This window comes from Lycorma delicatula, chromosome 8 (assembly GCF_047948215.1).
Source record: "Lycorma delicatula isolate Av1 chromosome 8, ASM4794821v1, whole genome shotgun sequence".
Classification (NCBI taxonomy): Eukaryota; Metazoa; Arthropoda; class Insecta; order Hemiptera; family Fulgoridae; genus Lycorma; species Lycorma delicatula.
Genome location: NC_134462.1, coordinates 70,178,109 through 70,197,334, shown reverse-complemented (window position 1 = coordinate 70,197,334; position 19,226 = coordinate 70,178,109). Strand labels below are relative to the sequence as shown.

General features: G+C 30.5%; 1 protein-coding gene across 4 annotated transcripts in view; it reads right to left on the bottom strand.

Moving 5' to 3' along the window:
* LOC142328951 (uncharacterized) overlaps nt 1–19,226 on the bottom strand; it is a 164,235-nt gene that overhangs the window by 9,261 nt on the left and 135,748 nt on the right. For 2 of the 4 annotated variants that reach the window (XM_075373146.1, XM_075373149.1), the window contains exon 7: nt 2,208–2,501. The exons of 1 other annotated variant lie outside the window; for it this stretch is intronic. In XM_075373146.1, the coding sequence (XP_075229261.1) occupies nt 2,208–2,501 (294 nt within the window). The remainder of the gene's footprint in view (nt 1–2,207; nt 2,502–19,226) is intronic. One more of the 4 variants, XM_075373147.1, reaches the window with a different exon arrangement.

The window sequence follows — 19,226 nt, the reverse complement described above, 5'->3', positions numbered from 1 at the left end:
ACCGACGTTAAAAGTTGAAATACACAAATAATTCAAATTCCCATTCAGGGAATCAGCAAAGAAAAAGACGTAATGATAGTTAAAAAAGATTGGACAAGCATCAATGGATCACCTAAAAGCTCGGAAACCTCTAAACGATTCGGCCAAATGTTTAATATATAGGCTATCTATAAAACGTAAAAAACTGCTAGATATCACATCAGCGAACGCTAACGCCATGGTGAAGTTAGCGACACTAATCACAGATGATGGACACAAAAACGACTGAAAACATTGTAGTCTTAAATAATTTTCATAAACGACCGTCATTGAGAACAAAAAACACAGCAAATAAATTAGTATTTTTTAAGCCTTGTAATCTTTTGTTCATAAAATATACGTGTAAAAAACTTTTATTTTTAAAGATTAATAGTTTATAACATCATAAAATGGTTAAGTAAGAAAATCCGGTCTGTGTAATGCAAATATTGTTTTAAAATTAAATTACAGCTAAAACTGATGATAATTTTATCCATCTTTTTCACAATCGATTTAATTCCAATAAAACATATGTAACAGAGTGATCCAAAAGTCGCAGTACAGCCTATTATTTCAGAAGTTGTAAAGAAAATGAAGCATTTGGATACATCAACGTAAATTAGGTACGAGGGCCCGCCTTTGGGGCATTTACATCAATGACCGCCATTTTGAATGGCCGTCCATTTATTTAAATGGTTATGTGACGAATCAAAACAAAATGAAATTTTACCAGGAATTCATTTCTGCAATCAGATTTCACATAACTGTTACGGTGTAGAAGTTATTGGTATCAAAAAGTTTAAAAATTTTATTCTTTCGTTGTTGACTTATGGTATCAAAAAGTTTAAAAATCTTATTCTTTCGTTGATGACTCATGATGGCTTTGATGAAGGAAAAGCAAATTGAGGTGATCCTGATGTCTAGTGAACGAAGCAATCGAGTCATTGCAGCAGATCTCAACAGGTGCCACCCAGAGAGACCACGATTTCAGATAATACTGTTGTATGTCTCATATCAAAATTCAAAGAAACAGGAAATGTGTCCGACAGGTGACGTAGTGGTCATCCCAAATCTGCCACTGATGAGACAACCTCGATGATGGTCTTGGCTGCCTTTGCGAGCAGCCCAAAACGCAGCACTCGACGTCTTGCAAGTGAAATTGGTGTTAGTCTTTCCTTCATTCCGCGTATTCTTCATAGCATCAAATGGCATCCGTTTAAGATCCAAATGCCACAGAAACTTTCTGAGAATGATCCAGATATGTGTTGAATTCTGTACGTGGGTATTACGTCAGAACAACCCTGCATTCCCACAGAGTATCCTATTCAGTGACGAGGCAGTGTTTTATGTCAGTCAGGTGAACCGGCAGAATCACCTATATTGGTGTGATGAAAATCCCCACGGGATTGAACCATCCAATGTTGTTGGAGATGTTAAACTTATTGTGTGGTGTGGGATATGGAGTACTCGTGTGGTTGGACCAATCTTCATCGATAGAACCCTTAATTATGAGCGGTACTTGGACATGCTGAGAGACTTTCCTTCCCTTTTAAATGAAGATGGAACATTCCCTTCGTTTTTTCAACAAGATGGTGCTCCGCCCCACTTTGGGTTAAAAATAATCGTTAGTGGCTCGATGTCCAGTTGCCTGGGTAATGAATTGCTCAGCTTGGCTCAGTGGAATGCCTACCAAGATCACTCGACCTCATACCTATGGACTTTTATTTCTGGGGGCATTAGAAGATTCGTGATGTTCACCATCTGCAATAAAGAATTACGCTGTGCTGCAAGGAAATCGCACCAGAAGTGCTTCTGCGAGAGTCTGCTGACCGGATTAAGCAACTAGAGTTATGCATTCAACAAAACGGTCCACATGTTGAACACATCTTGTAGCCCTCCAGTGTCAATTTTGGATGCCAATAACTCCTACACCGTAACAGTTATGTGAAATCTGATGGCAAAAATTTCAATTTGCTTTGATACGTCACATGAACCCATTCCCATTTAAATAAATGGACGGTGATTCAAAATAGCGGCCATTGTTGTGTTATGCCCCAAAGGTGGGCCCTCATACCTAATTTACGTTGGTGTATCCAAATATTTCATTTTCTTTACAACTTCTGACATAATAGGCTGTACTGCGACTTTTGGATCACTCTGTATATATATTATTATTAAATATTACTCACTGTAAGATAGTTAAAAGCTGTATTTGTAACTTGAAAATACAACGTGTGTGGTTGTACACAATTCAATCTAAGAAAAGTTGGTAACTGTCCAGCGTACGGTTCACATCTGAGTTCGTTGTTGATGGGTCTTGAAACGGAATTGACATTTTCATTTGATGGAATGGAACATGGTCGTCTTTGTTCTTGTAATAATGATGATATTGGAGGTGGCGGTGGTGGTGGTGGAAGAGGTACTTGTTGAATTTCAGCCTCTGTATCGGGTGGCATTGAAGCAGATGTCTCGTTTATTGACTGCTGAAACAAAGTTATAATCCCCATAAAATAGTAATTTAAAAAAAACCTTACATTTTAATACCCCAATCATTTTGAACCAAATCCTTTGATACTTTTATTTCCCACCAGTTATTTAGTATATCTCCATTCTTAATTATTGCGATCTAACCTTTTTCTCTCAAAACATTTCCTTTTTTTATTTTAAGTTATCCGCTTCATCAGTTCTTATTTTTTATCTTATTTACGTAATTCGCTTCCTTCTTGCACAAAAGTAGTCTAACTAAACCAATCAGGTCTTACTTTATTATTCTCTTTTTTCATAAATTTTCCTTCACTTAAAATCTTCCTAATTTTTTAAAAGTTTTCATTCCACGCTAAATTATTAAAAGGATAATTATGATTTTTTTTAATGAAGTTTTGTCTCAAACATAAGTTCATGTATTAAAAATTAATGTTTTTTATTTAATTCATCATATAATTAATTCATTAATTAATTAATGATTAAAATTATTATATATTAATGATTATATTATATGACTGAATTAATGCTTTTTATTTAATTAAATATATATAATTTAATTCTGTATTACTGAATAGGAATCCGGTTTAACATAAACTGTATTTGGTTAATACTGTAATCCTATAAGTGACTTTTGATATCTTAAAGGTGTTTAATGACTTTTATCCAAACGTCTTCTATATATATATTCAAATTTTAAGTAATTTAAACTTCAAAAATTATGTTTGCCGTGCAAACAAAATAATATTGTTTAAATTACAGAAAACAAATTTTAATTAAACTCTTTTTCAACAAAAATAAATCTTAATTACCACAAAAAAATATATTAACAGAATTCTATAAATAAATAACGCTTTCAAATAAATTCATTTTTTACAATAGTTACGAGTAAAAGTTATATAATAATTCCATTCAAATCGTCTAGTTATTTTATTTACTTCCATAAAACCAGATGTATTTAAAAAATAAATAAATAAATAGGAGTTGTATGTGTGATAACGCATCGTTATTTTAACTTTGAAATTATTAAATAAAATTTTATTTAAACATTTATTCATTGCTATAGTAATGTAAATTATTCTAAATCATTAAATGAATAATTGTTAGATATTATTGAGGATTACTTCATTCCTTTGAAAGTGACAAATAAATTAAAAGTTTACGGGAAAGAAAAATTTATTTTCTAAATAAAATTGAAATTGAATAACCTACAATAAGGAAAGATTATACCAATCAAAACATTTTTCATAAAGTAATGATTTACTGGTAAAAACTAAAAGCAAAATAATTTTTTTTTGGGTTAATTACGTGAAATTGTTTTGAAAAGTAAAGAAATATGAAAAGCGGTCATTCAAATAAGCAGTAAACGTATCAGGTAATAAAATTATTTTTCAACTTGAAAATGTATACGTACTTCAGTAAAATTATTAGTTGCACTATAATTTGTTATAATTATTTTTATTCAGTTTTTATCTCTACATAATTTTATTATTATACAGAATGTCCCATAAGTTTCTATATGTAGAAAATTTAACAATTTTTAATGAAAACCGTTTTTATTTATATAATATACTGCACATAACTATCATTGTTTTGAAAACGCATTTTAATGTATGTCCTCCACTGGTGAATAACACGTAGCCTGTGCTTAGCTTAATTAGAACTTTCCTTGTAATTTTTGTAATGGCGTTGTGATACGTTCATTTAGATGATTTATGTTTTGTATCTTTTCCTAATACGCTATGGCCTTAAAAAAAAAGTACATCTTTCCTATCTAGGAAATTTATCAGACACCCTTTAATAATTCATTTAAAACTGTTTTTAACAAAGAATTCATGTAATATAATATTTTTAAATTCAGGATAAAAGTTAAAAATAATTGTAAAAAATATATATGAAATGAATTTTTTTCATATTTAGAATATTACATTGATTGTATAACCATTAGAAATTTCAGCCAGCTTTTTACGCTGCTCGCGTGTATTTACCAAGTGAATACTAGATCATGGATATCGGTGTTCTTTGGTGGTTGGGTTTCAATTAACCACACATTTCAGGAATTGTCGACCTGAGATAGTACAAGACTGCACATCATTTACATTGATACATATCATCCTCATTTATCCTCTGAAATACCTTACGGTGGTTCCAGAGGCTAAACAGTAAAAGAGATAGAGAGGACACCAACATATTTTCCTCATAACATCAAATAATTCACTAATTGGTATTTTAATTTTGATAAACCATCATCAATATTATTATTTTTTATAAATAAGTGATCGCAATGATGAAATAACTAAAAAAAATTATAATTTAAATTTTTAAGTAATGGACAACTGGTGAGAAAATTCAGAAATATAATTTCCAGCGTTTTTATTAATGATGATGATAATTCTATTTCTCCTTTTATTTAAAAATTTGTTTGTTAAATAAAGAGGAGGAAAAGTTCACCAGAGAAAACAACTTTAGTTGTACCCCAAATCATCTCTACCGTACCTAATTCACTGGAAGTAAAGGTATTTCTTTTCCTAGGAACATCTTTGATTTTGTAATGTTAAAGGCGAGGGCAAAGGATGTTCCTAGAAAGATAACTATATTTCTAGCTTCTTACATCACAGACTGTATACAGAATCTCTCAGGAAGAAACGGGAAGGATATTCTACAAATGAGAATAAAGAAACATTTTATATAAAAATCGGTCCAGAAACGATTCGTTTTCAAGTAATATCTTGAACATATTGCAAGCTGCAGCAGGGATAAATTGCAACCATGTTGAATTTTAAGGAATTTAAAGTATACATTTTAAGGTTTCATATAATTCACGATAAGAATGCAACCATGTTGAAATTCTTGGAATTTAAAGTATAAATTTTAAGGTTTCATATAATTCCCGATAAGAAAAATTGAATAAAATAGGTCCAGAAGTCTATTTCAAATAATCCTTATTTTCTGTAATTTAAAACAAACATTGCAACCCTAAAAGAATTTTTTAAATTTGAAGAACAAAAAGGTAATTGATTTGCCAATACATTTTACAACAAAATTTATACAGAATTTAATCCTAAGAAAATCTATGAAATTATTATCAAATAAACATGAAGATATTAAGAAGTTGGACTTTATTTAAAAGCGAATCAGACTGAAACGTGAAAAGAAATGTTGTAGACAATTGAACGTCAAATTTTCATACTTAAAAAATTGTTTTCTTTTTTTTCAACGCAAGTTTTTATGTTTTACAATAATTTTTTTCAGAGATTACTGGAGTTATAGTCCTGTGGGTTCCTGTTTTATTCAATTTTTCTGCTCAAAAATCATAACATCAATTTTATCCACAGTTGTGTCCCTTTGTGACGTGTGGGTGAGATGTAATCTTGTACAGACTCAGTCCGACCATATCCAGAGTGTGGTTAATTGAAATTTCCTCCCACCAAAGAACACCAGTATACACGATCTAGTATTCAAATTCGAATAAAGCTACTGCCTTTATCAGGATTCGAACCTGAGGACTCTCGATTTAGAAATCAGCTGGTTTACGATGTTGAGTTTTATCACTAGACCAACCCGTTGGGTTTTTATGTAAGCTAAAATTTGATATGAAGCATTTTTGAATCCATGTTTATATGAAATTTTTCTTTATTTATTTACATTTATAGAAAACCCAGTTTAAACCATTCAGTCCATAATCGCACACCTGAAATCTGGCAAGAAGAACAGGAGTAAATCCAATAAAGGCGACCGTAGGCTTTCTAATTAACGCCTCGTCAACAAAATTAAATCAAAAAATACATTGTCCTGTATATTCTAGTTAAATCAAGTATTATTTTCTTATTATATTCCCCAGCTAACCATAGTTCTGGAAAAACAAACATCAGTTAGATTTTTTCAATAAATGTAATGGTTCTTCTATACCACTTGATTTTTTATGAAATCCCACCAAAATCTGATCTGAATATTTGATCCACTGAACAACGTTGTCAATAGTTTAATGCGTTTTCTGATGGAAAATTCAAACTTTCATCTAAATAAATAAATCTTTCATCTTTGGACAGACCGAAATTTATGAACATCATCAAAATTCCTATATAATCACTGCACAATATTAACGACACTCATCTTTTCTAATTGATGATTGAATTTGTTTTGTTCTATCAAAATTCTCTTTCAACAAATGGCTCGTGATTGTACACCTTTTAGATATTACATGTAAAAATGGATGTACTGAAGTGATGAATAAACTCATCAGCAAGAGCGTAATTTCAAATTTTCTTGTAAGGTTCCGTAATTCTGTATTAACTTTGGTTAACATTGTTAGTGTTGTTGTTGTCACATTTGTTAGGACATGATGCAAAACACAAAGTCCAAAAGTGGAACAATCATTCTCAAACAGAACAAATATTCTGTTTGTGGATTATTAGGCGTTGGCTTTTGCACTAAACTGAACTGAATATACTCTCCTTCAAAAATTGTAAAGTACACTCTGTTACTACCACAAAGTCTGGTTGTGTAATAAATATCATTACTCTCAGAGAAAGCAATTTTAATTGCCTCCGTTATCAAGTGATTTAAAAATTACAGAACCTTAAGGATATTACCTAAGTATTATCTAATTTGTATCGTGGTACTAGGGGAGCTCAATATTATTATTAAATTTTGGCTTAAAAATTGCACACTAGTAAAGATTCGAACTCGGGACCTTTTAAATGAAAGGCAGTGATGTTACCGCTCCACCACAGAAATTGGAATAATTTTAAAAATTCATTTTATTTTATACAGATATTATACATCAACCATTTACAATTTTTAACCAATATTTAAAAAAAAATAATGTTTTTAAGATTAGGTGTGTATTTCTTTCTGATTAATAAGCTATTATTAGTCTATTGTTATTTTAACAGTTCAAGGATGAATTTTTACTATGCCATAAACATCTTTGTTTAAGTTAAGATAGATGGATTGGTCAGATTAAGTAAGTTATGTTAACTAAGTTTACTATCGTTAGCAAAATTATATTACTCCTTTGAACTTCAACGTTTTAACTTGTTTTATATCTGTAATAAAAATAGATCTGTTAATTGCTTCTTTTTTTTAAATTTAAAAGCTCGTACATACTATATGGAATGTTTTTTTTTTTTGTAAATTTATTTGTTTATCCTGTTATTTTATTTTTTCTTATGATATAAATGAAAATATTTACTCAATTTATATTTTTTGTTACTGTGAGTTTACAAAGACTGACTGGTTTTGCGTTGATGTGTTGCAGCCATGCACATAAAATATTTTGGATCTAAACCAAATTTCGGTACAAATTCATTTCCGCATTGCTTTAACCTTTACTGTAGTATAAACTGTAGTTATTTTTTCTCCTTACGAAAAATAGTTTTTTTAAAAATAATAAATAATTTTTTAATATTTTGAAATTTTATACTTACTTCCTGTCGTTATTGTATACAAGAGAGGCAACGTTTTTTTTTTTTTTTTTTTTTTTTTTTTTTAGGAAAAATGATTCTTTCATCAGATTTTTCCATTTTTAGATGTTTTGAAGTCTTTTGAATACAAAGATCTAGCAATCTATGCGTATATGTGAAATCATATATACGTTGGGTTTTGTTTTCTTACATTTTAAGTACACTTTATTTTACAGTCATGAAATTTATTATAGTAATTTGTGTATTAGGGAAATATAATTATAGTCTTTGAAAAAAAAATCTGATGAGAAAATAGAGATATTAGGGGGGTTTTATATTTCTAAGAGTTTAGAGATTAGATTTCATAAAAATATTACTCATAGGTATATTTTTAAGTAGAAAAAAAATTGTACAATTTACAAAAATTTACTTTCTGGATATACTTCACAATAGATCTTAACCTTATTTTTAATTTTTTTCTTTTAAAAATTACTGTCGTAAAATTATTTGTTAATTAGACTTCATGAAAATAGAAAATAAGTTAAAAATTATTATCAAAAATTTATTTGTAAAAATCATCCCCCCCTCCCCAGTAAAGCAAGGAGTTCTATAAAATTTGTGAAACCTTTTCGTACTAAAAACTAACGATTTAAATCTAATTTTTTTTTCAAAGGGAAAATTGTTTATCTTTTTGGTAAAAGTAGAGATTAAATTATAAAATATTTAAAAAAAAAAATTGTATTTTAAGGTGTTTTGAAGTTTGCGTGTGAGGGTATATATATACATATATTCAGTATATATATATATATATATATATTTATTATTATTATTAATTCGTTTTGGTATGGAACATAATAAAATCACTGGAGAGACAAGTTGAGCTTTCACTTTAACAAAATCTCGGAAAATTTTAATTAATAATAAACGTGGGTTAGTTCACTTTTATTAATAGTTAGCATTTTTATTTGTTGAAAGATATTACATTTTTTCAGTAGATATGAAATATTATTTAAGCTAAATGTAGATTTGAAGGTTCCACCGTTGTTAGTGTATAAAATAATTAGTCCTTACAGGGGTAACGAATTGAAAATTAGAAAATATATTATGGTTTTTGATATAAAGTTGCTCCTATCATGTAGAAACGAATCCAGGAAAACGATCGGTTAAAAATTAAATAGAATTTATATATGCTAAATTTATATATGATTTGAACAGGTAATATATTCTTTAACAAACAACAAAATTAAGCTGAGTCAACAGGTTCAATTTTAAATTTCTATTTTGAGCATTTCATCATTTTGTAGAAAGATATAATTATATTATCAGTTTGTGTGAAAGTAAAAAAAAATACCGCTTCTGGAATTTTTCATTATTAGTTCGCTAAATTTAATCCCTAATAAAACTAATGTCGGGCTTCTACAGTACGTTTGGATAGTTGCTGTACAGTATACTTCAGAATTGTGTGGTGCATTCTGTTCTTTCGATGTTAGGCTGGTTGCCCTGTGGGTTCGATGTTGCTCAGTAATAAACCAAGACGTCAGTTGTTGAGTTGTGATTGAATGTGATTTGTTTAACGGAATCAGTAATTGCGATAAACGTAATGATTCGTTCAGTAGAAGAATGCATTTTTCTCGTTGAACATGTCTTTCGTGAAAGTGGGGCAAGTATATTGATTCAGTGAAACACAAATTTTTTGAAAAATTTCCAAACTCCTGTTTCTCACCGCAATGCAGTTTGAATTCTTATCGAAATATTTCGGGCAAGAGGCTGTGTTGAACAGTCTGATCGAAGTGGAAAACCACCTAAACTTAAACGAATTGCTACTTGATATTTCGGATGCTATGGTACATCAATGTCAATTCGTAAGTTAGCACAGCAGAAAGATATTGAACTTGCTACTGCACATAAAAGGGTAAGAAAAGAACTAAAAGTTTTCCCTTACAGAGTAATGTGTGTTCAAGAACTGAAACCTACAGATCATGCCAAAAGGCTAAGTTATTAGCAATAGTTTAAAGGTTTTATTGACAAAACTTCCGTAGGTATCCATAAAGCGAGGCTTAATCTGGGAGGCTATATTAATTCACACGACTGTATTCAACAACTAACCCCGATGAATTACACGACCAATCTTCACACGAAGCGAAAATTGGAGTCTGGGTCGGTGTGAGTAGAACGCGCATTGTTGGTCAAATCTTTTTTAAAAATACAGTCAGTAGTGATCGTTATCGTGCTATTTTATCAAATTTCATTAGTCAGTTAACAGAGTGGAAATCAATCAGGGTTGGTTTCAAAAAGACGGCGCTACAGCGCACACAGCTAACAGGTCAATGACATTTTTACGAGATTTCTTTGTTGAACGAGGGGATTCGGTCTATCGTCCGATCTGACTCCCCCAGATTACATTCTGTGGGTGACAGCAAAACAAGCAGTGTATCACAACAGACCACGCACGATTGACGAACTAAAAACCACAATAACGGCATACGTACGAGACCATTCCAGTACATCAGCTTGTTAAAATGTCTCAAAACAGATTAAAACGTGTGCAGTTTGTACTGATGTTGGAGGAGGTAATTTTAAACAGCTTTTATAAACTATTCCAGTTATTGTAATTTCCGTTTTGTAAAATAATTAACTAAAACTACAAGTAATATAGAAGTTTTATTACACTTCCGTAATTCCAATGTACAGCAACTTTCCGTACGTACTGTACGGAGAATGCCGTGTGTAATGATTGCCAAGAAATAAAAATAAATAAATATAAGTAACAATAAATACACGCATTATCATATTTACTAGATTGATTTCATTTTTTATTTTCAAGACATCCTCGCTGGGACTCGGTCTTATTCGCTCGGGAGTGCGAGAGTCCCCGTGCTTCATCGCTACCGCCCACTCGTCCAAGCACGTGCAAATGACAGCTCCGCAGAGGGCTGTCCATCATCCTCGAGCCTCGAGCCCCACCCGATCCTTCTTCTGAAGAACCCTCGCCACGAACCTTGCAATGGTATCAAAACTTTTGGGGCTCCACAACATGGTGGCGATAATGTTCTCCACGCTGAGCGGTCCGGTAATCGCCGAGCAAGCTAGGCGGTAATTATCCCACTGCGGGTACCAGAACACAACGTGTTCTGGAGTATCAGGGTCGCCGCAGTAAGGTCAGTAGGGGTCATCCGCCCTCCTCCTACCATACAGGTAGGCGCGGAGACCCCCGGTCAGGAATTGCATGAGCCAGTAGTTCAGCTCACCAAGCCTCCGGCTTTATACTCGCGATAAGGCGATGCGTCTACCTGCCCTTGGTGGACGCATCCCACCTAGCTTGCCAATCTCGGAATAGAGCTGCATGTATGTCCCGCTGGGGAACTCCCCGGTGGCCCAATACTCGAGCTTCTGCCAGTTGCTAAAGGAGGTGGCTGCCCCGTGATCTCCAGCACCGCCTCTGTCAACACCGAAGCATATGCTGATATACCATCTTGATAAGGATATTGCCGCCATCTAAAATAACTCCAAACGAGAGTCCCTAATTCACCACTACTGTCCCATCAAGATTTATGCAAGTCGAAAATAAAATTTAAAAATAATGGAGGAGGTTTGTCCCATGAGTTTCCATACATAGGCAAGATAAAATTCATGCATAACTTTATAAAAAAAGATATAAAAAACTTTTATAACTTTTTTTTTAACTTGTGTTCTCGTCAAGATTACTTTATGTACTTCTTGAAAATAATTTTGATTAGAGGGTGGAATATTTTAAAAGATATCATATAAAAAAAAATACATGCTCATTATCTAGCTTAGTGAAATGGTCAGATGAAGCATCCTTCAAAATAAGTGCCCTAGTTAACAGTCATAATGGTTTTCCTCGAATAACTGTGGAAAATGGGTTAGCTTAATGTTATCTAGAGTTCATATTTGGGATCATTGAAAAAGGAGTGACTTAATTTCTTCGATGGAAGTGTAACTGTGATATCTTGAGATGTTACGAGGTATTGCTATTACCAACCAGCTTGCCTGACTGCTAATTTGGTATGCATCTTTGTGTGTCCTATTAGTACTGTGAAACAATCAAATTTAAATAGAATTTGAATTACACATTTTTATAATGTGTAGAGAAGTTGAATTTATTAGTTTAACTACTAATTACGTTTTTAATTAAAGTAATTTAATTTTAATGAATATTATCTTATTAAAAAAATATTTAACATACATTGGAATATCTAAATGGTAATTTTTATAATAATTCAATAACTAAGGACTATTTATTAGGAAAAAAATCTGATGTGTACTCCATATGATCTCATTAAATCGAAGTGCCTTCCTCTTGTAAGATCCAAATATTTCATTAGTTAAAATAATGTTTGGTTATAACTTTGGAACCAATGAAAATAAGTACCACATATCGTTGAAAAGTTCTCAATGACAGCTATTACTGCAGTTAAGAAAAAGTCCAAACTCCGATTTTTTGGGTTTTGGACTTTTATGAACACTTCTGTTTCAGTCGATTACAATCAAAAGGGAAGATGCACAACTAGATGTTACAGCAGTTATAAATCCAAAATTTCGTCATCCTACGGTTAATCGTTTTTGAGTTATGCGAGATACATACGTACATACAAACGTCAGGCCGAACCTTGTCAAAGTGGATTCAGGGATGGTCAAAATAGATATTTCCGTCGAAATCTGAAAACCGAGATTTTTCGCGATTACGATACTTCCTTTACCTCGTACAAGGAAGTAAAAATGAACACTATAGTGTTTATACCTTTAAATTTTTATGTAAATGAAATGTTTAAATCCACAAGTTAACAGTAAAAAATAACTAATATCCTTATATTATTTTCATGCATTTATTACAATGCTTATGTAATATATATTACATATTAAAATAATTTACTGAAAAATTATCAGTATTGTAAAATTTCAAAATTATAATCGATTAAGATTTTTGGGCTTATATAATTATTAAAACTACTTAATAATTCTGAAATGGTTGCATTAACACCGATAAGCGTAGAATTCCTAACGTAAAGACATAACAAATAAAGAATAGTATTTTTAAAGACCTGGTAATTAAAAAGAAAAAAGAAAAGAAACTATTTTGTTTTCTGACAAAATGTTTTGTTTTGTAACGTTACTATTTTTAAAACTATATTAGATCAGATTATTTAAGTATCTTATAAGTATTTTGTTTAAACCATAATTTTATTTATTTATTTTTTATCAAATGAAACAATAAAAAATCTATAAAATGTTATAGTATTATTCATAGTTATAATAATCACACGAAATATTCCTAATAACTGTGAACTATAACAATTTTAGTTGAATTTTGTATTTTAAATGCCTTCATTACTAATGCTTATAAAATGGAATTTTTTTAGTTTGTTTAACGTGTTAAAGATAAAAATGATGCAATCGTACGAGAATACAAATATCTTACAACCCACATTATGATAATATGCTAGAGATTGAGAAAAGTTGATTTTTTAATATAATTCATTACAAAGTGAAAAGAGAGTTAGTATTAGTTAAAATATGAAAATATTCTATTAAATTAAAAATAATATTTAGCATATAAATTATTATTATTAACATATTAGTTAAGAAATAAATCTGTAAAATAGTTTTAAACAAAAATACACACATAATATCATATCGCATACAATATAAATAATAATGATAAATGAAAACAAAAGTGATTTAGAAAAAGAAAAAACAAAAACCTAATAGTAACCTGTTTTTCATTTGAAAAAAATTAATTTCCTTTATAAATATGTAAAAAATAATAATATTTTTATAATAATTCTTTAAGTTGTCAGAAATTTAAAACTGGTTTTTAAATTGTAGCTACTTGCATATTATAAAACTGGCGTTCAAGAAAGAATAAACCAATATCAAATAATTAATATCAAATTTAGTTTATCACTAATTTTGAACATGTAAATTTGGTGGCTTTAATTAAATTTTACCAATGTACAATTATTTTACCTGATAATTTTAGAGAAAATGAAATTATGAGCTTAGGATATATGAATTTAATTTTTTTTTTTCACAGAATGTTTTATATATATATATATATATATATAAATGGAGGTAATTGGTTTATGATTTTAATTAGCGTGAATAAAAGTTTATTAGCTAAGTATTATTTTGCTTTTTACCGTAATAATAAAACTCGAAAAATATATTCAAAACTGTCAAATTCATTTAATATTTTTTTTAATTGGTTTTTCAACTTTTCTCACAAATCAGATGAATATTGTTTATTTTAGATCGTTTAATAATATTATATTGCTCTAAAATTATATTAAAAAATAATGCAGTACCCTTTTACGATAAAATAAAATTAAAAAAATATGTTTTAAATTGATCACACATTTTTTGTTATTTTTACTTTTGTAGTCTTGATAATTAATGTGTTACAAATATTACGAAATAACTAGACTTTCTGAAACAAAAGTTACCTTCTTATTTAAAAAAAAATACTCATCAATAAATTAAAGCAATTAAAATATTTAAATAAAAAAAGAATAATGTTTCCTATAATGAATAAATGAAACAGAAAAATGTTAACATACCATACTGAATAAGTGAGGTGTGTCCTGCTACACTTGGCGTTCAATACAGAACTGTGGTAAAATTAGATCTAGTCATCATTTTGAACGCCACCGGTTAAGTTTGGGTTTTTTTTTAACTCTTTTGTTTCTTCTGGCTCTAATACGAATAACGTAAGAGAATAAAACAGACTTATTACCGTGCCATTCGATTTTACGAACTTGACACCAAAAATACTGACCTACAAATATATGCATATTTTCGTACGCATTTACACATTATTCATGTTTATAAATACATACACATTATTCTACACAACACATATTCATTACACTTGAATCAGGAATTTTCTTTTGATTTTCGCGCATAATAATGGAGTATTACTTTGAAAAAATAATGCGCTGTAGATTATTTGGAATTGTCATTTTTTATATTTTAAAACTGTTACTTTTAAAAGATTGATTGATGTTATCTGATCATGCTTGACCATAAGCCAGTTAGTACGAATTTGCAAAAAAATATATAAAAATTTTATAAGTGTAAAACAATTAATAATAAAAAGAAAAATAACGATTTATTAAACTTTAAACTTTTTTACCTATGTAGTTATAGTAGTAATGGTAGGGGGGTAGTGATGATGGTGATTGCAGTACGGTAGTTTTGAAAGATACAATACTTTCAACGAACGAACAGTTCGTTACTGGATTCAGAGTATGTATGTGTAATAAGTGTGTGAATGCGCTCTGTCTCCGATTTTGATTTCCGATTCGGATTAAGCATCGTTAGCGGATTACAAAAATACACGAATAAATTTTGATAGGCCATCGGGTTCACCATGGCCGCCAAAATTAAAATTTTGTAATCATTGCTCAATAACAGTGTAAGGCAGTGTTTTTCAACATTTGGGGCGCGGTCCTCTAGGGGGGCGTGAAAAAATTAAACGGGGGGCACGAGCATATCGAAAAGAAAATATTATTAAAAAAAAATTATTTACTGAAAGAGCAAAATAAAATATATTCGACATAATAATATATTCACACTGATATCTATATATATAAAAATTAATGTTTGTTTGTCTGTATGTCTCTTATGCATTCCTAAACCGTTCATTCGATTATGATGAAACTTTGTTGAGTTGTTGTGCGAAAGCAGAAGGTTTCTGAATTAGTTTGGACCCACTAGGTGGCGCTGGGATCAAGATATTTTGAAAATTTGAAAAACTTTATTCATGGTCCGATTGGGCTCATATTATGAATATATACATATATATACTATTTACGTATAAAGAAATATTTTTGCGAAAAATAGAAAAAGGGAAATAGGGAAAAAAAGGAAAAGGAGTAAAGGGAAGAAAGGAAAAAGTGAAATGTTAAATTTTGTGAAGTTCCGAAATGTTCAGTTTTTTAATGTTTTATCAAACTTTTATTTGTGCTCATTTAACATATATAATCAAATCTAGCAATGGCGAAGCATTGCGGGGTCAACTAGTAAACTTATATATAAGGTTGTATCAATAAATGGTTGTGTTTAATAAATTATTAGTTACTCCCTTAGGCAGAAATAGACACTCTAAGTACTTTTTCTATATTTAGCTGAGATCTATATTTTGTCTTCAAATCAGCCACTGCAGAAAATCCGGTTTCGCAAAAGTAGGATGTTGAAAGGGATGACATTGGTTTAATTTCCTATTCTTATTAGATAGTTACGAAAGGAAATTGTAAGGGCGATGATTGGTAGGAAGAATATTCAGTATTAAAGAGTGAATGGGTAATGTCATTTGTTTGTATTCCTATTCTGATTAGATAGTTATGACAGATTACGATTAACATTCACCGCCCTCACAGATTACTTCCGTAACTAACTAATCACAATAGGAAAGGCCTTAAAAATCCCATCGAAGACAAGTTCACTCTTCAATACTGCAGATTAGGCTAAACATTTACCGCCATCACAGTTTACATGTAACTATCTAATCAAAATAGGAAAACCTCACACATTCACTCTTCAATACCGCAAATTACTTGTTAAATAAACTCTAATACATAGTTTACTTCCGTAACTATGTAATAAGATGAGGAAAGTAAACCAATGACATTACACATTCACTCTTCAATATTGCTGATTACTCATAACATTCACCGTTCTCAGATTACTTCCAAAATTCTCTATTCAGAATAGGAAAATAATGACAACCCACATTCACTTTTTAATACCCCAGTTCGTCTTAACGTTCACCGACCTCCGAGATTACTTCCGTAACTATATCACTATTCAATAACTCAGATTACGCCTAACATTTACCGCTTCACAGATTATTTCTGTAACTATCTAAACAGAATAGGAAAATAAACCAATGACAACACACATTCAATACCGAGATTACATTTAAGATATACCGACCTCCGAGATAACTATCAAATAGAGATGCTTCTGTAATCAAAATAGAGATGCCTATAAAACAAAACCAATGACAACACACTTTCACTCTTCTATACCGCAATTTCTCGTAACATTTACCGTCATCATAGAATACTTCTGTAACAACTTTTCCGCAACAATTATAATCAGAATTGGAAATCCTATAAAATCAAAACAAAGACAAGACTCATTTTATCTCTTCAGTACCGAGAATAATTCTTTATGGTTATGCTCTCACAGATTACTACCTTAGCAATCTAACCAGAATAAAAAAAATTAATAAATTACAAAACACATTCACTCTTCAAAACCCCAGGTTACTTCTTCAATACCACATATTATTCTTAACATTAACAGATTACTATCGAAACTATCAAATCCGAATAGGAAAACATATAGAACACATATCACTCTTTCGTTAACATTTATAATCGTTAACATTTACCGCCATCACAGACTACAATCGTAACCCTCTAATCAGAATAGGAAAGCCTATAAACACAATTCTCTCTTCAGTACCGCAGATTCCTCCTACTATTCACCACTCTTACAGATTACTTCCGTAACTAATCAAAATAGGGAAATTAACAAATGACAAAAGTCTAATCAGAATGGGAAAATAAATCAATGACAACGACACACAATCAATCTTCAATACTGCAGATTACATAAAACACCGCCCATACGGTTTACTTCTTTAACTATCTCAGAATCAGAACCAATGACAAAACATAGACTTTTCAATACCGCAGATTCGTCTTAACATTCACCGCTCTCAGAAATATTTCCGTAATTATCTAATCAAAATAGGAAAATTAACCAATGACAACACACATTCAGTCTTCAATACTGCAGACTACTCTTAATACTCACCGCCCTCACAGATCACTTTTCTTACTTGGCAATCAAAAGGGAAAGTGCAGTATTAGAGATATTACAACAATGCTAAACCCAAAATTTCCACATCTTACGGCTAATAGTTTTTGAGTTATGCGGGATACATACTTACGTACCGTACAGACGTCACGCCGAAATTATTCAAAATGATTTCAGGGCTGGTCAAAATGGATATTTCCGTTGAAATCTGAAAACCTAAATTTTTTCGCGGTCACAATACTTCCTTTAATTCGTACAATGATATTGTACACGTACTTAAACCCATAAACGAATCTGATTAATGAGGACAAGTTTTTACACAGATCTCTTCCAACTGTGTCAAATATTATTTATTTCTTATGATTTATTTTAAAAATTTAATTTCATTCCGATAAAAAATAAATAAAATGATTCCTAATTTGTAATTTAATAATATTAAAGTAATAATACTTTAAAATTTAACTAATCATAAATATTTTCGAGGCCTTTTTATTTTAATTAAAAAAAGCAGTTAGAAAAAATAAATATACTTTTCTTAAGCAATCTTGGATGATCCACTTTGAATTAAATTCATATATATCATTAATAATGAACCTAATAAAGAGGTTATAGTGCGAAGTCACGTGATCTCAGGTGACCTTACGTGAATATTATTGTTGCATTGTTTGACTGTATCACGCTATACTATGGTAACTGGGAACTGTACATATATATAATATTCCTGAACTACAACTTTTCGGTGAAGTATATTTTAATTTTCTACGCATTATATAAATTATGAAATGACATACGAAATGAAATGATATATGAAAGAACATGTCGTGTGTGAAAATTTGTATACACGTTCTTCTTACGATTTAAGTGCATATTAAGAAGGGATTTTTTGAAAGGGTTATAATGGAGTAACAACAAAATTTATAAAGGTATCAACTTGATTTTTGGTGTGTAATTTTTATGCGAATATTTAAAAATCACTTTTTATATTCCATATTCCATATTAATAGTGTAGAAGAAAGGTAATACAATTTTGAACAATGATTGGAAATTTTTTCCTGTTTTCGACTATACTAAAGAAGATATTTACTAGATTTTGGCTTACAAAATACTCTTCAGATTTATATCTAAAAACCATTGTTTGAATTTCGTTTTGAAGAAATGTTGTACAGAGCTGCAAGCTCAATCAACACAATCGCTACCACTGTTACTGCATGTGCGCGTCGCACATGCAGTCGATTGGCTTTACCTTCCTCCGGGAAACTTGACTAAAAAATATAAAATAAAAAAAATTGACCGCGATGGAAACGCAAATAACCATACAGACTGGGCGAAACCGCGACGGGGATATATATATATATATATATATATATAATTCTAGCAAATATTTTTTTCAGAGTGTAAGCTTTTCTTCTTTACACCTTATTTGTATGCTTATGAACTCTTCGTCTGTTCTCAGAATTTTATTCCCTAAATAGA